The 20,772-nt window shown below is 41.9% G+C and overlaps 1 protein-coding gene across 1 annotated transcript in view; it reads left to right on the top strand.

Moving 5' to 3' along the window:
- The window catches only part of PRTG (protogenin), a 190,024-nt gene extending 169,659 nt beyond the window's left edge, over positions 1-20,365 (top strand). The window contains exons 15-20 of the mRNA XM_082255973.1: positions 3,827-3,997; positions 14,449-14,631; positions 17,705-17,825; positions 19,055-19,217; positions 19,812-19,916; positions 19,998-20,365. Of these exons, the coding sequence (XP_082112099.1) occupies positions 3,827-3,997; positions 14,449-14,631; positions 17,705-17,825; positions 19,055-19,217; positions 19,812-19,916; positions 19,998-20,303 (1,049 nt within the window). The 3' untranslated portion in view covers positions 20,304-20,365. The remainder of the gene's footprint in view (positions 1-3,826; positions 3,998-14,448; positions 14,632-17,704; positions 17,826-19,054; positions 19,218-19,811; positions 19,917-19,997) is intronic.
- Positions 20,366-20,772: the final 407 nt, after the last annotated feature.

The following is a 20,772-nucleotide window of genomic DNA, read 5'->3' as shown; positions in this document are numbered from 1 at the left end:
TGCTCTCCAAATTCAACAACTTTGCAACAATCCCCTCTGCTATGTTAAATAATGTCCACAGTGCATTTATTTATTTATTTTTTAAATGCCGCTGTGTACCTGATTTCAGAGCGCTGATCGGCGCTCACGTGACTGGCCGCCTCTCTCCTCCTCTTCTCTCCTCCTCCTGGCTGACATCAGCAGTGGTTTCTCAGCCCAGCCCGCTTTGCTGTCAGCTTGAGAGAGGAGGCCGGTCACGTGAGCGCCGATCCAAGAATGAAGCAGCCGATGACGGCCGTTTACCATAGAGCTGACTGAGGACCAGATGGTCCCCGGTCATCTCTATGACCTTCGGAGGCCAGGGACGACGTTATGATGTCACGTCTTGGCTCGGCAGATCTAATCACTGCCATTTCTTGGCTGTAAAGCAGAGATCGTCTTTTTGTTTTTGTTTTTTTTATCTCAGGCTTTCCAGCCTAGAGGTGAGATCTGGGCACTTATACTGCTACTGAAACTTATACTGCTGTGAAGCCCTATTCCTATTACAAGGGGTGTTTACATTCCTTGTAATAGGAGTAAAAGTAATTAAAAAAAAAAAAAGTAAAGGGAAAGCATTGCGCAGAAGCGAACGCATACGTACGTCGTGCCCGCATATGTACACGCCATTCAAACCACACATGTGAGGTATCACTGTGAATGTTAGAGCGAGGCAATAATTCTAGCGCAAGACCTCCTCTGTAACTCTAAACAGGTAACCTGTAAATAATTTTAAAACTTCTCCTATGGAGATTTCTAAGTACCGAAGTTCGGCGCCATTCCACAAGTGTGTGCAGTTTTGAAGCGTGACATGTTAGGTATCTATTACTCAGCGTAACATCAACTTTCACATTATACAAAAAAATTGGGCTAACTTTTTATTGTTTTGCTTTTTTTAAATTCATAAAACTGTATTTTCCCCCCAAATACCGTGTGACATAAAAAGTTGCAACAACCATCATTTTATTCCCTAGGGTCTCTGCTAAGAAAAACATATAATGTTTGGGGGTTCTGAGTAATTTTCTAGGAAAAAATTATGATTTTTACATGAAGGAGAGCAGTGTTAGAATTGGCTTGGGTAGCAAATGGCTAAATACCGCATGCTTGGACCACTACTTAATTAACTCTGCATTTATTTAATTATTTCCTTAGTGAATTGACTTGAACCCCATTTTATGAGTTATTTAGCTCATGTTTTTGGTTTGTAAGGTAAATAACTCATGAGGGTATCATGAGAAAATGCGTCACGTGATTCAATTATCTCATGAGATATTCTTTGGTGAATTGAACATACAGAGAGGGTAAACCTCCCCTGTGGGGGACACAGCAATAAAACCATAATATACAGTGCCTTGAAAAAGTATTCACACCCCTTGAAATTTTCCACATTTTGTCATGTTACAACCAAAAAAAGGTAAATGTACTTTATTGGGATTTTATGTGATAGACCAATACAAAGTGGAACTAAATTGTGAAATGGAAGGAAAATTATAAATGGTTTTTACATTTTTTTACAAATAAATATGTAAAAAGGGTGGCGTGCATTTGTATTCACCCCCCAGAGTCAATACTTTGTAGAATGACCTTTTGCTGCAATTACAGCTGCAAGTCTTTTTGGGGATGTCTCTACCAGTTTTACACATCTAGAGAGTGACATTTTTGCCCATTCTTCTTTGCAAAATAGCTAAAGCTCTGTCAGACTGGATGGAGAGCGTCTGTAAACAGCAATTTTCAAGTCTTGCCACAGATTCTGAATTGAATTTAGGTCTGGACTTTGACTGGGCTATTCTACACATGAATATGCTTTGATCTAAACCATTCCGTTGTAGCTCTAGCTGTATGTTTAGGGTCGTTGTAGTTATCTTGCTGGAAGGTGAACCTCCGCCCCAATCTCAAGTCTTTTGCGGACTCTAACAGGTTTTCTTGTAAGATTGCCCTGTATTTGGCTCCATCCATCTTCCCATCAACTCTGATTATCTTCCCTGTCCCTGCTGAAGAAAAGCATCCGCACAACATGATGCTGCCACCACCGTGTTTCACAGATGGTGTGTTCAGGGTGATGTGCAGTGTCAGTTTTCCGCCACACATAGCATTTTGCTTTTAGGCCAGAAAGTTCAATTTTGGACTCATCTGAGCAGAGCTTCCACATGTTTTCTGTGTCCCCCACATGGCTTCTCACAAACTGCAAACACGACTTCTTATGGCTTTCTTTCAACAATGGCTTCTTCTTCCACTCTTCCATAAAGGTCAGATTAGTTAGGTGTGGAACTAATAGTTTTCCTGCAGATAGATTCTCCCACCTGAGCTGTGGATCATTGCAGCTCCTCCAGACTTACCATGGGCCTCTTGGCTGCTTCTCTGATTAATGCTCTCCTTGCCCGGCTTGTCAGTTTAGGTGGATGGTCATGTCTTGGTAGGTTTGGAGTCGTGCCATACTCTTTCCATTTTCAGATGATGGATTGAACCATTTTCCCAAAGCTTGTGATATTTTTTTATAACCTAACCCTGCTTTAACTTCTCCACATCTTTACCCCGGACCTGTCTGGTGTGTTCCTTGACTTTCATGATGCTGTTTGTTCACAAAGGTTCTCTAATGGCACTTTTCCACTGCAAGTACCGGCTAGTACCGGCTTGGCTCTACTCGGCCCTGCTTGGCCCGGTTTGCTTTTCCACTGCGGTACCGCATGGTATAGTGTTGGAACGGTTCGGTACGGTACGGTATAGGTTTGCTTTTCCACTAAAGTAGTACTAAAGTTAGGTGGGTGGGATAACAACGGGGTGGGTGTGATTCTCTGACCAATCAGTGGCTAGTAGTGACTGCATGCAAAGGATTGTGGGATATGGTACCAGTTTGGTACCTGTTGGAACCACAATCGAGTAGGTACTGTTTTTTCAGGGCCGTACCGTACCGTACCGTTCGGTTCCATGCAGTGGAAAAGCAAACCTATACCGTACCGTACCGAACCGTTCCAACCCTATACCATGCGGTACCGCAGTGGAAAAGCACAAAAGCGGGCCGAACCGGTACGGTTCCATGCAGTGGAAAAGCGCCATAACAAACCTTTGAGGGCTTCACAAAACAGCTGTATTTATACTGAGATGATGGACTCTTTTTACAAAATAGGTGACTCCTGAAGACAATTGTTTCCTTTAGATTTTAGTTAGAGGTATCAGAGTAAAGGGGGCTGAATACAAATGCACGCTACATTTTTCAGATATTTATTTGTGAAAAATTTGAAAACCACATTTATCATTTTGCTTCCAATTCACAATTATGTGGCACTTTGTGTTGGTCTATCACATAAAATCCCAATAAAATACATTTATGTTTTTGGTTGTAACATGACAAAATGTGGACAATATTGTAGGTGATATCATTTCTCTGTAAGGTCATCTAAAGCCAAAAAATGTATTACTTATACATGGCCAATACGTAGTATTGATCATTACACTTTAATATCTATATAAACTTTGTAGCATATTCAGGTAATTATTTTGGAAGTCACATACAGTAAATCATAGCTCTTAAAGTGAAGGTAAAATATCTGCATTTAGATTCCTATAGGAAACATGCCATTTTGAACAAAAACGTGTGTTTTCTAAAGAATAAAATATCATGTGGAAAAAGGATACTGCACATCATCTCAGGTGCTATGACCTGTGAAAAATGAATGTTACATCAATAGCATCTGCAAAACACTTTCATCTGTTTGGGAAAATGTATATACTGTGATGAAAAATGCAGGTTATTAGTATTGGTTTTCTCTTTCTTTTACTAATGACATCTTTGAATATTGCTGTCTTGATGCAGCCCCCAGAAGCCCACCAGTAGGTGTGAAGGTGACATTGATTGAGGAAAACACAGCTTTAGTTTCTTGGAAAGCCCCGGAGGATATGGATTCATCTGTCACCCGATACACAATATTATATGCATCCAGTAAAGAAAGTGCTGCCGGCAAGTGGCAGAATATTCATCGTGACGGTAATATACCTGCATCATTTTAGGCTGAAATTTTGTTACATATTTGGTGTTCGTTGTTTTCAAGGCTATTTTATGTTTTCAGTATTGTCTATATCTATTAAGCAGGTCATAGGTCAGTGGTTCTCAACTCCGGTCCTCAGGACCCACTAACAGGCCAGGTTTGCAAGCCAAATGATAATAATAATACATCACGGATGATATAATTTGCTGCTCAGTGATTGCAATACTCTAGTCTGCATCTCCCCAAGATAATACTTAAAATCTGGCCTGTTAGTGGGTCCTATGGACTGGAGTTGAGAACCACTGCCCTAGATGGTGTGAATTTTTTTCCTGCTACCATAGGAAAGCAGTTGTCTGCTCCTGGCGGGGGGGGGTTTGAGCGGAGGAGGGCGGGGCGAAGCCGACCCCACCATGAGGAGACAATGATTTTTGCTAGCGGCTATAGCAGCTGCTAGCGATAATCACAAGTGAATCCGGCAGGCTTGTTGTACCCAGGTTGATCGATCGATTAACTTTGTAAATTCAGCCTGCCCACACACAGTTCAAAACGATTCAAACCGTCTATGGCCGGTCTTAGTCTGATTTTCTTAATACCTGTAAGGTAATAGACAAAGGTAATTGTACATGCAGCGTGAAATTCATTACAGTAGCGCTCCTGTTTAATTCCCACCCGCCCACCGTCAAATGACGGCGGAGCAGAGCAGTGCAGCTCTCGTTCTGGGACGGCGTCATATGACAGTGCCCCAGAGCGGCCGCTCTCGTGTGCCTGCGGCTCTTTACCCATGTGATCGGCTGTGTCCAATCACAGCCAGTCACATGTAAATGTGGAAGTGCCGTTTGACAGAGTGTGTGGCGAGGTGAGCCAATCAGCGGGATCTCCACAGGGGAGATGTGTATAGGTAATCAGGGCACTGATTACAGTAAAGCCTCAGCAGTGCCCATCAGTGACACCAATCAGTGCACATCAGTGACATCAATCAGTGCACATCAGTGACACCAATCAGTGCCCATTAATGATGCCAGTCAGTGCCCATCAGTTCCGCCCATCAGTGCTGCCCACCAGTGCAACCTATCAGTACCCACCAGTGCCGCCTATCAGTGCCACCTATCAGTGCCCATCAGTACTGACTATCAGTGCCGCATATCAGTGCCACCTTTCAGTGCCCATCAGTGCAGCATATTAGTGCCTCCTCATCAGTGCCACCTAATCAGTGCCCTTCAATGCTGGCTCATCAGTGCCCATAAGTGCCACCTCATAAGTGCAGCCTATCAGTGCCACCTCATCAACACACATCAATGAAGTCGAAAAATGACCGTTACAAAATTTCCAGACATAAACCAAGAAACTTTTTTTTTCAAAATTTTCAAATCAAAGCTCTGTTTGTGTAAAAAAAATGATTAAAATGTAGTTTGGGTACAGTGTTGCATGACCGTACAATTGTCATTCAAAGTGTGAGAGTGCTTAAAGCTGAAAATTGGCCTGGGCAGGAAGGGGGTGAAAGTGCCCAGTAGGCAAGTGGTTAATGAATATTTCCAATAATATATGACTGATGAATTACCAGTAGTAGAGTCTTTTACTGCTTTGAATAATGCAGAAGGATTGACGTTTAAGTGATTCCCTTTATTGACTAATTTTAAGGACCCTGTCACACATGAACAGATCCCCTGCTAAATCAAAGCCAAACAGAATGGGTGTTACTTTTGTGACATCTGTTCAGTTTTTTCCCTAACAGAGCTTAAAGAAGTATGGCCGAAGCTATTTTGGCTGTACTTCTCCTATGATTTACTGGAGTGCAGTTTGTTCTGCACTCCTGTGACCCGTTTTTAGCCGACAGCGGGCTAAACTCTGGCAGGTGGCTCAGCCTCTTAGGCTCGGTTCACACTATTGCGATGCGGGAAGGCTGCGAATTCGCAGCCTGTTCCCGCATCGCACACGCACCCCCGGCAGTTCACACTGCCATATGCGATCCGCTGGGGGTGTCAATGTAATCTTAACGACACCCCCAGTTTGATCGCATATCGCAGTGCGATCGTGCAGTTCGCACAGGATCGGATCGCACAAGTGTGAACCGCTGTGCGATCCGATCCTGATGCGGCAGCAAAAATGCCTCCTGTGCGTCTTTGCTGCGGGTGCGGTGCGAATTTAGCCATACAAACTGTATGGCTAAACTCGCACCGCACAGCTGATCGCATGTCATGTCGGAGCAGTGCGCTCCGACATGACATGCGAACCCGGCACACGCAGAAGTGTGAACCGGGTCTTAGTGAGCCACTGGGAGACTGAGCCAGCTGCTCCTGCCCCCTCCACAGCCCAGCGCTACAGTGAGCACTGGAGGGGCAGAGCAGAGAGCCAGAGATTGACAGTCACCACTCTCTGCTCAGAGCATAGGGGGAGTGATCAGTGATGTTTGAATGCTCAGTTCTCAGTGCATTCCACTTGGTGAGTATAGTTTTTTTTCAACCCTTACTCCTCTTTTAACACACCCATTTGAGGTCTATGGACATATAAAATGCCCCCATATAAAATGCCCCCATTTACATCCCTGTACCTTCAATTTGTCATGTGTTTGTCTGAAAAACTGTAAAAGGATGCAGTCCTTTGTCTTTTATTTTTTTGGAAGTAAATAGATGTGCGTCCATTTACATCCGCCTGTTTATAGATTACCATTCAATTTCCATTCAGATCCATCTGAAATAAGAATGGTCGCGTGAACGGGGTCTTAAAGAGATGTGGGATTTAAAAAAAAACATACATGTCCCCTGCCAGCTCTAAGCCCAAGAACTGAGCATTCACATCACCACTGATTGCTCAGTTCTCATTCTGCTCTGAGTATGAGACTGGGTTGTCAGTCACTGCTCTCTGCTCTGCCCCTTCAGTGCTCACTGGAGTGCCAGTGGCTGTAGAGAAGGCGGGTATGGCTGGCTCTGGCTCTCAGCTGTGCACAAAGAGGCTGAGCCAGCTACCGGTCAAATCCCAGCATTATTGTCAGAATCCATCTAGAGCCTGGACCGGCTCTGTGACATTAGCCTACAACAGGCTTTCTTTTTTTTTTTTTCTTATCTTTAAGAAGTTTTATTGAAAAGAAAAAGAGCAAACAGAACAAACAATGCAGGTTCCAGATAAAACATTACCATAGTCATATTGACATAAAATCACAGTCCACCATTGAAAAGTTACCCTCAAAGCCTGCCCACCGTACTAAAGAGTAGGGCCAACATAGCAGTATATAAACCTTCCTGACCATATTGAAAACAATGTTAAAGAAGTAGTCTGTCCAGGACCAAATTGACTGGGAAAAGCCCAGGGGTATCTAACCACAGGGACCATAATTATTAAACTTGCCAGGACGTCCCCTGTGTTGGAAAATATACTTTTCCAACCTTAGGGTATCCCCCATTTGTGTAGTCCATTCTTTCAATGTAGGAGGGTCAGCCGCCTTCCAATGCCTTAGAACAGGGGTGTCAAACTCAACTTCATCGAGGGCCGCATCAGCATTATGATTGCCCTCAAAGGGCCAATTGTATCTGTAATACTAGAAGTCCAGAGTATCCCAACCCACTTACATCAGATGTCAAGAGTCCCCAACCACCCCCACCCCTTACATCAAAGTGCACCCCCTTACCTTGTGTTGCTGCTGGGAAGAAGCTGGGAGCAGAGCTAGGAAGCAGAAAGTGAAGGGTCTGGGGGAGGCCCAAAGGAGGGCTGGAGCTCTACTGAACCTCTAGGAGAGGTGTGAGGGCCACATGAATTGGCCGGATTCGGCCCGCGGGCCTTGTGTTTGACACACGTGCCTTAGAATAAGCTTACGGGCCTAGAAAAGGGCTCTGCCAATCACCTGTTTGGGATCATCCTCAATTGGAAGGTCACTCAGATTACCTAATATACATGGTTTAGGGTCCGCCTGGGTGTTGACCTGGAATATTCTATTAATGGTATTAAGGACACCAGTCCAGTAGAGATGTAACTGAGGACAGCACCACCGATGGTGAATAAGGTCTCCATAGTCCCTAAGAGCATCTAGTGCACTCCCTTACTCCAATTTTTACATCAGGCTTTAGCACAACTGCACTCCTGTGACCCACAAGAGGAAAAGCTTTAGCAGTACTTCTCTTTTAGCTATTGAAGATGTAAGTCTTTTGGATCTTTAGGTTCCTTCTTCTGACTTTATACAATTCATACAGTATATTGATGAATTAGTAAAGATATATCTCATACATAGCATACAGAGATGTTTTTGACACCATTTAGTAAATATTTTTTTGGTATGTATCTTTTTTTTTTTTGGCCTCAGTCAATAATGTTGAAACGGTGAATTCATTAATGAGTTAATGGACTTGCACTGACTAAAGCACCCTGGAGGCTCCTGCAGATGTTTCTTTTTTTTTCATGTAGAGGCTTTTACTGGGAAGCCTTAGATCTAACTTCCCCTTGAAAGTCAATAAGAATCGCAGTCTCTATAGCGGTATTTTGATCAGTGTTTTATAGTCTGAGAGTCTGTGAAGTATCCGAGCCCCATGACAGCTTTATAACGCACAGGCACATTATAGCAAAGGTTATGTCACAAAGGACAAGACACAGCTGCTGCTCAGAGTGCTCCGCTCACCTAACACTTCATAACACAATTTGAGTAGCGCTATGGACAGTTCTCACTTTATAAAGTTTTCCGTTACTTCTTTGATTCCTACAGGCTGCACAAAAAGCATGACGCTGGAGGTCACAGTTTAAAAGCCTTGTGCATTGCATTTGGAGAATGAAGCCCTTGAATCATAAAATAGCTTTATCTCAATTAACTGCAGCATTATGCACGACAACCACCGTTCTGTCCCTGGTTATTTCCCAATAGGTTATGCTGGCCATACACACAGAAATTTTCATGCAAGTTCTGGCAACCCTAAAGTGGAACTAAACTGCATATGACTTTTTAAACTGAAAATGCTATTTAATTTATTTTTACTATTCAAGCAAACTCATCCATCCATTCATGTCCAGAAAGAAAATTACGATTCTTGGCACCTTACTCCTGCGCTCAGAATCAGGTTCTCAGGCTGCCTCTATCCCGGGACTCTATCTTGGCATCCACAAATGGCTAAGCCTTGCTGCCCTCTACGACCGGGGTGGTCGACAAAACACTGTAAACATAAACAAAAAAGAAGGGCGCACCAGCCTAGCACATTATCCTCAGTAGGCTTTTATTGATAAAATGTTAAAAAGAGGCTCTGAGGAAGAGGCACAGCCTCGAAACGCGTTAGCTTTCACCTTTACGAGACATTGGACTCTTACATCATGGACATTGTTCGATGGAGTTGATATGCTGGTTTACATCGCATGTTTGTGAGTAGCCACTTTTTAACATTTTATCAATAAAAGCCTACTGAGGATAATGCGCTAGGCTGGTGCGGCCTTCTTTTTTGTTTGTTTACAATCCATTCATCTCCCCATGGTTTATTTTGTTGAGAAATCACTTTAAAAAATACCCCCTAGCATTTCTAGCTGCAGTCATCCTAAGTAAGGGCAGATGATTCATGTAAATAAAGGGGGTAGGAGAAGCCAACTGAGTTCTCCTGAAGGTCAACACAGGACAACTGGGTATAGCTACACCAACTATACCCAGTTGTCCTGTGTTGACCTTTAGTAGAACTCCTTTGGCTTCTCCTACCCCCTTTATTTAGATTGGTTATTGAGTAAACGGACTGCACTGTAGCTAATGCTTTGGTGTGTGGGTGAAAAAGTTTGGGTATTGGTCAACGACTTACCCCCCCCCCCCCCCCTCCTCTCTACCCTTGGGTTCAGGTGTGATGTCCTTCTTTTTGTACTAGATGATTCATGTAGCATTTACTTCCTGGAATCCATCTGCCCTTAGCTCAGGCATGCAGGCAGGAGCGTGTGCTTAGCTGAGACTTCTGGGAGGTATGACATTTTGGCCAAGGCCAGAAATACGGAAGCAGCTGAAGAAAAGTAAAAAAAAAAAAAAAAAAAAGAGTTTAAGGGTAGATTCACACAGTTACAGCACAGCAGCAAGTGTGTGTTGCAGTGAAGGCAGTGCTGATGTTCCAAACCCGCATTGCATTGTTCACTTTTTTTTTCTTAATAAATTTTATTGAAATGTCACACAGTGACATTTCATAAAGCTCTGTCGGCCAGCATGTGGTGACTGCTCTGGAAAAAATTACTGCACGCAGTACTTTGTTTTAGTGCACACTGCCTGCACAACATTTTGCAGAGGGGATCAGCTGGAATAGCCGCCCAACGCAGTCTCACTGGTGTGAATGCACCCTAAAACAAGTAAATCAAAAAAAATACCTTGCTATCAATTTACTAAGGCTAACAGAATAATGATTAAAGGAGATGTACAGCCAAAGCTAGTTTAGCTGGATATCTCCTATGGATCACAGGAGTGCAGATTGTTCTGCACTCCTGTGACCCGTCTTCAGCCCACTCTCTGCTGACGTCATAGAAGTCAGTCCAGGCACCGCGTCATCATGACATTGGAAATCAGGATCTGCCCACATGCCTGGACTGACACCTGGCTCAGCCTCTCAGCTCCCCGCTGAGAGCCTGAGCCGGCCTCTCCCACCCCTCCACAGCCCAGCGTTCTAGTGAGCGCGGAGGGGGCAGAGCAGAGAGCCGCTGACTGACAGGCAGCAGCTCTCTGCTCGGGGAGCTGTTAGAACCGAGTGATCGGCGGGTTCTCAGTGTAGAGGTGCTGGCGGATAGATGCAGCAATGGGCCGATGCTGCATCCACCTAGGTAAGTATATTACTAGAAAAAAAAATGTAAAGCCATACTTGTCTTTTAAAATGAGTTAGGGTTGATGGAAAGAGGTTAGTTCCACTTGAACTATCTATATAGCACAGTCACTAAGCCCTTGAGCAGGCTTTGGCCGAGTTGCACTCACTTGCATCTTTGATATTTTGTTACTGTTTTGGTCAATTCAGCAATGCACATCACATTGGAAACCATTGGTCAGAAGGAAAAGGTTGATTTATCTTTTTAAACACAGCTTCAATGGAAAGTTTTTGAAACATCGAGCTGCGTCTTACATGTGTCATTGTCGTAGCTTTTAGTAATAATTGCAAGGTAGCGGTGACAGAGTTTCATATCATTTAGCTGCCTGACTCGGCTGTTCATTATTAATGAACTCCTCTAAAAGAATGCATGTAACCAGCACCCGTCAAAGGTACTGTGGTCTACTGGCGGACTTTACACTGCTGGAACCTGACCTCTGTGGCGTGTGAGGTGTAATGTTCATCTCCGATGATAACTGATGAGCTTCTTCACATATATAAAGGAGTACAGTCATTTGTAATGAACCACAAAGAGTGTTTAAATTCTCTGCCTTGTAAATTAAGACTGCAGTTTTCTGACAGTGAGACAGTGAGAAGAAGTTAATTATTAATGATTGTCATATGCATTCTAACACTAGGGATTCTACGCAGCTAATGAATTACTCAATAGCTACCACAGTAAACCTTATTACTCTACAGTATTACATGAGTACAAAATCTGGCATGATTAGACCCCTAAAGAGCTAAAAGATAATTCCACTTTTATTATAAAAGTTTTTATTTCAATGCTTGAACGGTCTGGCGCTGCTGTAATTGACTGAAGTAGCATTAGTTACATACAGTAAGCAGTAAGGGTGACTTCTCCTCTGCTGCAGGATATAAAGAGAGTTGTTCTTAGCATATCTCTGCCATTCAGGGGAAGGCTTGTATTTTTAACAATGAATACAAGGCTTCCTCTGATTGGCCGAGATGGAGCTCATGATGTTATCCGCCCATCTCACTACCTAAATGACAGAGATGCACTAAGACTGACTCTCTTTATATCCGGCAGCAAAGGGGAAGTCGCATGTACACAGCGCCGCTTAGGCTAAGTTCACATGTAGGTGCTTTTGGGGCGTTTTTCTGCTCTAGGATCAGCTCGAAAAATGCCCAACAAGACAAATCCTATTCATTTCAATGGCCCCTGTTCACATATGAGCGTTTTGACGTTTTAAGCAAAACGCCCAACGCTCAAAAAGTACATGAGCTTCTTTTTGGGCAGATTACAGGCGTTTTTATTTTTTTCCATTGGTTACTAGTCAACCTAAAAACGCCTGCACAAAAACGCCTGAAAAAACACCCATAAAAACACCTGAAAAAACGCCTGTAAATGCCAAGATGTGAATGTAGCCTAAATGTATGTAGCTGATGCTACTACATTCTATTACAGCAACCCAAGCTTGGTCCAAATGAACTATTTCAAGTAAAAGTAAACCTAGAATATTCTTCCAATGTGATAAGAACACACCGCATTCCTTCTTCTAAAATAAATCTTATTTAGACAAACAGCAGAGACTCTCCAACCTGCTCTTCCGCTCTATCACTTTATCATGTTTAGCCCCCTGGAGGGGCTCAATCATAGTGGTAACTTTGCAATTACAGTACATTTACAGTTAAGAACTTTAAGTTTTGGATGGATAGAGTAAGGAAGGGTTAGGGTCCTGGTGCCCAACCTACAGACCAAGGGCTGCATGTGGCCCTTTGGTATATGAGGTTCAGGCCTTGGACCTCAGAAGTCTGTAATGGAAATATTTGTTTTGGTAATAGCATTGATCTTTACTAGCCTCTGGTTGCCAGTTTCCTATTGTCTTCTGCAGCATATCCCCAGCATGTAGTATGTCCTCACTCTCTGACCTCATTTCTTCTATCAGGACTGCAGTTTCTGACAGTCCTCCCAAACATTACATATATTGAACATTATGTGCAGCCCTTTGGTGATGTCAGGTGCTGCATTCAAGGCCCCCATTTAGCTCAGCTAACATTCACTGGGTTAGGGAGTAGGAATAACCCTGCCAGGCTATTTTATAGATGTCTGTATCCTAATAGAGAAATTCTATGTCACTTCCTGTAACAGGAAGCTAGAGAAAATCTCACAAAGCGTATCCCATTTGCACATTGTAATTTTGACTTCTGCTTGGCTTTGAGTTTAACCTCTCCCACCTAGAGCTAAGATTCACCCCTACCGTTTAAAATCCAATATGGTAGCCTCTATTGGCCACAAGAGCTTTCACATTGGAATACTGAATAGGGTGGAATGCTGAGCACTTTAATAAGTGGGTCTTAAATGCAAGTAGAGGCCCTCTGTATAATGAGCACCTAGCCTCCATGTGGTAGATAAACAAACATACTTATAGGTAGCACTTAGAAAGTATTCCCTGTCTAGTCATTTTTTTTCAGCTTTAAAGCTCCAGCAGACACCAAATGAATTATGAACACATTAATTATTGCAGAGCATAGTATCTTAGACATAACACACTAAACTTTTATGTACACTAGACCCAACACCTCCTAAGCCACTTCTAACACTCATAGGAATTAGCACCAGACACCTTATATTTGTGTCTCTTTTTTATCCCTAAAAGCCCAACTCCAGTAAAATTTAAAATACCCCCTTGTAGTGGAGCTATGCCTGCACTGCAAAAGTTAACTTCTCATTAATGTCTAGGGTCCTGGTGCCCAACATGCGGCCCAAGGGCCACATGTGGCCCTTTGGTACATGATGTGCGGCTCTCGGGCCTTAGTGAAAACATTGGTTTGGAGAATGGCATTGATTTCTACTAGTCTCACGTAACATGTTCCCGGTTTCATATTGTCTTCTGCAGCATATCCCCAGCCAAAAAAGTAGCATTTCCATACTCTGTGCCCTCATTTCCTCTATTAGGTCTGAAGTTTCTGACAGTCCTGTTAAGCATTACATGTATTGAACCTAATGTTGGTCCCTTTGGTGATGTCAGGGTCTCTATTTGAGGCCCCCCTTTAGCTCATAGGTTGACAATCACCGGTCTAGGGGTTGTAGAAAAGAAGATTTACTTACCTAATCTTCTGCTACCTTCATGCTGTTAGACCCTATGCTCCAGTGGTCTAAGGTGCTGATGTCATAATGCATAGTCCACAGCAATGCCATGGATGTGATGAGGCTGAGGGACAGCCTCCCGCTGGAGCATGGTGGAGCACAATCTGCCATGGTAGCAGAGGATATCAGGTAGGTAAAAGTGATTTTTTCTCTCCTCTAGACCTAATCTAGTAGGTAACCCTTATAGTGCAGGCGCAGTGCCACTGCAGTGAGGAATTTTCAAATCTCCTGGAGTTGGGCTTTAAGTATCTATATCAGCTCTCTAGGGAATGACTTGAGATACCCATTTCTCATTCCAAAATTTCAATGAATTGAGCTGTAATACATGTCTTACACATGACTGCTGTTATCAACACTCATTGGCTCTCAGTGCTGAAAATATAGGTTATGTTAAGTAGCGGTCATTATAGCTTGATGAATTGAGTATCAGTAGTCATAGGGAAGAAAGCTTTCAGCTGACTGAGCACCACTACTACAATTAAGTCTGTTTAGTGCACCTGAATTTTAGTTGATCATTTCTGCATGTATGATTTACCTGGATGTTAAATTACAGGAGCGATAACCATGGCTTTGCTGGAAAACCTGCTGCCTGGAAACATATACCTGATCAAGATCTCGGCTTCCAATGAAGTGGGAGAAGGACCCTTTTCTAACACAGTGGAGTTGGATGTCCATCCTAAGGAGATGGTACACAGCAGCATGAAGTCAAAGCATTTTAATTCTGCCAACAGTCAAGGTCAGTTTGGAAATAAATGAAACAGTTTCATTATTTACTCGGAAGCAGCAATTCTTCCAGACATGCTTTTGTTTCTCCCTTGCCATAGTTTGCACAGCAGAGACAAATGACCCCATACAGAGCGAGACTATCCAAGCATACCAATAACTGTATACAGAGGAGATACACTGTCATTGTAATAAACGTAAAATAAACAAATTAATGACAGTGATTTATATGTGGGTGTAAGTGCAAGTCCAAATCGTATATCATGGAATTTGCAATCCACTGCAGTTTTTGGGGAGAAGTTCAAATTCAGCAATACTAAATTCTGCTCTGTTTTATAGTTGTAATTTCTGCTGTACCAAAATCATTACAAAAAATGAGTTCTAATTAAATGAGGTCTCAAACAAAGACAAAATATGTTCTACAATAGATATGGAAAGCCAAATACTGTTTAGGCTATATGTTTCACTTTATCTCAGACATAGAAGTTGATTTACCTAATAAGTGGAGACGTTGCATTTAGCAAAGTGAATGGTCACTTTGCAAATGAAATGTTCACTTAGCTGAGTAAATGATATATGGTGTGTTCAAGTCAACTAATTATGTTTTAGCTACATTTTCTGTTCAGTTTTGCTTGCACATCATTGGGTATTCAAAGTTAGTAAAGGTTAACCTTTTTTACTGTCATTTAGTTTACAAAGTAAACACACACTTTTCAAAGTGCACATTTACTTTCTAAGGGCCCTTGCACATGGACCATTTGTGCCCATTGAGCATAACTGCCGGCGTATTTTCTCCACTCAGACAGGCCAGGCACAGTGTACAGTCTTCAATTGAACAAGTAGATGGTTGCACACTGTTTTGAAGATACTCCAGAATACTTTATTGTAGCATTATCATGATAAAAAAACATCACAGCACCAGGATCATGGGAGAAATGTTAACGCGTTTCATGCTGAAAGGTTCTTCTCATACTCATTGGTTATGAGTAAGCACCTTGGAATGTAAAACGCTTTAACATTTCTCACTGGATCCTGGTGCTGTGATGTTTTTATCATGATTTTGCTACAATAAAGTATTATGGAGTATCCTTACTACAACGTACAGCCATCCATTTGTTCTATTGAAGTCTCCTTGGTTGCAAGCTTGGCAAGCACCTCAATGGCTTCCTGGAATGGGTAGTGAGTGCATGGACTGACCTGGAGCGGTGCTTTATTATTTTCGCACAGCATACAGTCTATCATAGAAAATGTTATACTTGTTGCATATGCCCCTACGCTGTACTCATGTTTACAATAGTGCCACTGTATATATGGGTAAAACAGTGTACAGCAATTCATGCACTGCCTAGGCGGAGGAAATATGGTTGTGTTGGATGGGCTCAGCCCTAAGTGAACAGCCTCAACTTCTTTACTAACCCAATCCTATTGTGGTACATAGTGTCACAGCAGGTGGATGCCTGTGTGCTCACCCAGGTTGCTACGGTTTTGTTTATAGCAAATGTGACATTTTCTTAATAAAATCATCAAAGGGTAAGTTCGGCCTCTTCCTGCGCGGGGGGGGGGGGGGTCGGTGAGCATGTACCTAGTTCTGACACGTACCTGCTCCCACTTCCACTTGGATTGCCTTGGAATTCTGAGTGGAAGTTCTTCTCCCCCTCCCTCCACACAACCTTATGGGACATTTCACAGGTCCCAAAAGGCTACTGGACCATTCACAAAGCGCAACGCGGCTCATGCATCCACAGTGGGCAGCCGGCTGTGAAGCCGCACAGAGTCACAGCTGGCTACCCATGGATGGCGCTGGACCCTTGGACAGGTAAGTGTCTGTTAATTGAAAGTCAGCAGCTACAGTTTTTGTAGCTGCTGACTTTTAATTGTTAAAGAAATGACTGAAGAATCACTTTAAAGCTAGCTATACATAAGCTGAACTAGAGAAAATCAAGTGATTCCACCATATATGCTGAACAGCATGGGTGACTGAATTCCAAGCATCAACCATTGTATTTGGCAATTGGATGCAGCCAATCATTTTCTAACTTGCTCAGCAGTTTTGTTGACCTAGGTGGTGTTTGCAGGTCCTTTTTGAGGCTAGAATTTCAGCTGATTTAGTAAGAATCGGCCAGAAGTTGAGACATCCATGACCCACTTTACACACTGGTGTTTATTTGCATAGCTACCAGTAGATATGTTACAGTGCCTGTTTGTTTTGTTATACACGTGTCATGAAATATATTCAGCAAAAAATGTATCCATTTCTGGGTGTACAAAATGCACTAGCGTAGAGGTTCACATTAAAATGAAAAAGGGATGGGGGGGCTACTATTTCTGATCTTTCCTGGCTCTCATGCTGATACTTTGGCTTCAATGCTTTCCAAGTCTCTAACCTGGAACAAGCTTCTGGGAAAGAATTCTGACACTTTTTGATACTAATTTAAAGCGTACTAGTGATGGGTTTGTATTTCACAATTGTTGAAGCCAGACAGTGACAAGCATCTAGTATTTTTAAAAGAGGACCAGGAATGGCTGCCCCATACTTTCTTATGAAAGTGTCACTTTAAACTGTGTATGACCATTCTGAGCCAGTCAGGAGTCCATGGTGCATGCGGACAGTTCTCTAATGTCTAGTAGAAGCTCAGCGACCATGCAACAATCACTATATAACTATGACATAGAGCCATCTCTCCCCGCTTATTTATAGACACTGCCCATTTATCCAGGTTTGATGTGCTCTTATGTGTAAGTGACAGGTTTGTCTTTGTATTGATCTTCTACCACCTAATCAGAATTACATATAGGTACAAAGGCGACCACCTTGATATTGTGTGGACATGACCTTCTATTCCATTGTTATTTTGTACTTGAAAGTCCTAGAGAACTATAGTTCTAAGCTGTTAAATATGAGCCTGTGAGCATATAAATCTGCTCAATGGTATTAGCTTACTTGTCATGTTTTCTGTATTAAGTGTGTGTAATTATAATTACTGGGACTGCATTTTACAGATGTGCACTTTGCTGATCTTGCGTATTCTGATTTTTTTCACAAAGACAGGCAATGACGGGCTTTCTAAATGGCTTCTATATTGCAGATTATTCCAGTTTCTACCATCTGGACCAGAAGTCAATGACGGGAATTGTTGTTGGAGTGTGCATTGCATTAACGTGTATTCTCATATGTGTGCTTATTCTTATTAATCGTGGCAGAGCCAGGTTGGTATTTCAGAATATTAGGGAGTATACAGTATATGTACCAAATAAAGTATGTTGTATAATGACATCTTGAGGTTTTTACTGTGCCTATTAAATGGAAGCCTGAAGCTGTAATGTTGCCTGTTATCCATATGGTATCAGCATGTACAGTACGTATTGTATAAAATAAAGGATACAGCTTCAGATGCACAATCCCTGCTCTTGGTGCCAGCTTGCCAAGTGGTCCTTTTCAAAACCGTAGACTCACCAGTAAAAAGAAAAAAGTTAGCTGCATTCCAGCATAAAAGCTGCCATCAAAATGTAATACATGATCTGCTGCAAGATAGCAGGTTTTACCCTGGAGTGGGGCTACCTTTTTCCTGCAGTTATATGGTATGTATTGTTGTTTTAAGGCCCCACATATGGTTGTCTTAGGAATGATCTAGTGTTTCAACAGAAAATAACAGTTGTAATTTAAAGAATTTGATCAAAATTATAAAAGAACGTAAACAAATATATTAATCTTTATGGAATTTGTGTAAATTGTTTATAGGGGAGATGTTAAATGTTAAAGCTGAACTCTAGGCATAGTTTTTATTGCATAGTTACATTGGTGCAGCTTGTCAATGTAAGTACCGTATATACATATTCCACACCTGTGGGGCCTACTGTGATTCCAGAGAATTACTGTATTTTCTGGCGTATAAGACTACTTTTGAACCTCAAAAAAATCCCCCAAAAATTGGGGGTTAACTTATACGCCGAGTATACTATCTCCAAGGTAACCTAAGTATAAGTATTACCGGTAGATGAAAATTAGGGGGGTCGTCTAATACGCCCAGTCGTCTTATACGCTGGAAAATACGGTAATAGTAGTTGCCACTACTACAGTGATCACCGTGGTCTTCTGGGTCCCTTCTGCATAGTGAACACAGGGGATTACTCGCTCGGCACTGCCACCACTCACAAAAGGCCTTCAGTTTTTTAAATAATTGAAGGTGTTCTCTGATTGGACGAGGTAGAAGAGTTATTTGCATTTCAAGACTTGCAGTGTACCCCTAAACTAATTGCCTTAGTGATATCCTGTTACTCATTGTGCCACTGTGGGTGTATCATTAGGAAGGGAAGGAGGTTCTTTGAAACACCAATCCAATACTGTAAACCTAAAGACATTCTCTAGATATCTGCATTGCTGTCTGCATGTACAATGTGATGTTTTGCCATTAATACATTTTTATTTTTAAATACAGGAAAGCCACAATTGCAAAACTTGCTCAAGAAAATGACCGGATACCCCAAGCAGCTGCATTAATTTCTCATGAGAGCCAACAACGAAAGACTGTGAATCAGCCAGAAGGGAATGCAGATCCCTTAATCTCTGCTGTTGAAGCAGATCCCTACCTTGATACAAAGGTAAGTGGAAGGTTTGGAGATAAGTAGTTGCATGTGTCTGTTCCAAAGTACACTAAATGATGGTAGATGTAGTCCTACTATGTTTCATACACTTATGTGTAAATTTTCCATGTTCTAAATATCATATATGCTGTAAAACCCAAATGGAATTCTAAAATTAGGTTATGGGGTCCTCTAGTTAATAAAAAAAAGAATCTTTTAATTCTGATGTAAAGTATATTTGCTTGAGAATGAAATAGCTTTGGAAAATTTGGGGTTCCCAAAAAAGTCACATTGACACCTGTTATCTCATTGTGAAATACTGTATATTTACTCACTACTATGCCGAGGTAAAATTAATGGGATAAATCATTTTAAACCTTTTGCCTACAAGATAGTTTTTGCCCCACATTACCATATCCTTCCAGCTAATAAATCAATATGAATTTTTTAAGTTCAGTAAAGCGGTGTGACAGCATCAAATATGTTGAAAGCCTGGCAAATGCATTTGAAAATGGCTGAAAATTTTTTTTTGACTAATTGCAAATTATAGTGATCTTTTTCATCATTCTTTTTAAATACTGACATTTAAAGCTAGGCCTGTTTTTACTCTAGGGTGGATCAGATCTTATCATTAATGGCTTTGGACCAGTTGTGAAAAAAAACACAAAGAAAAAATGGTTATTTTTCAATGACCGTAAAAAAGACCACTTGGAGCAGGTACATTTTTTGCTTGCAGTTAGGTATTGGGTATTTGCATATTTTATGTGACAACAATAACCAGATATTTTTCCTCAACAGTCCAACTCAAGAATTGTAAAGGCTACCTGTTTATACCAACCTGGTACGACTGTACTGCTGGGAGAAGACACATCCTCCACCCCACCAGGCCACCAAGACATGTTCCAGATAAGAAGGAGCATAGCAGCAGATACAGAGCATTCTGGGAACAGCGAGGAAAGCCAGGAGACCAATGATTCTGGACGTTACTCGCATGAATCCAATGATGAAATTAATCTGTACTCTGTTATCAGCACCACTCTGCCCTCACCTTATTCATTTAACAGCGAAGAATGTGCAAAGGACCCTGTCTTAACAAAACACTAAAAAAACTGGCCAGTGTCTGCTGCTGAGGAACATTTTGTCACGGTATCTCACAAGATCCACATGCCCAAAACATGAGATGACGATTCCTTTAAAGCTAGATGCGTCCTACATTAGTGTCTGTTCGAAGGACAATGAACGGAGCTAAAACAAATGAATGTGGAATCTGGTTTCTCACATCCCATACATCACAATTCTCCCACAGAATGTTCCGTAGAGTAAATCTATTGACTGTGAAGGTTGGCTTGCTGGAAAGTGAATGGATTAGAAACTCTCCAGGTTTTTTACGCCATTTATCTTTGTTGTAAAGGGACGTCAAACAGTCCCTTAGATTTATGTCTACCTCAGCTGGTCACACGATGAACTCCATTTCGCTGCTTTACCTATATTTGTGTTTGTATGTCTCCCCTTACCCTTCATCAGAAATACTTCCTAAATGTGTTTTTTTTATTATTTTTCATGCTTTGTGATG

The sequence above is a fragment of the Pelophylax lessonae genome (genome assembly GCF_965119305.1).
Source record: "Pelophylax lessonae genome assembly, chromosome: 4".
In the NCBI taxonomy this organism is placed as follows: domain Eukaryota; kingdom Metazoa; phylum Chordata; class Amphibia; order Anura; family Ranidae; genus Pelophylax; species Pelophylax lessonae.
Note: the sequence above shows the minus strand (reverse complement) of the source record. Positions and strands in the feature narration are given on the sequence as shown.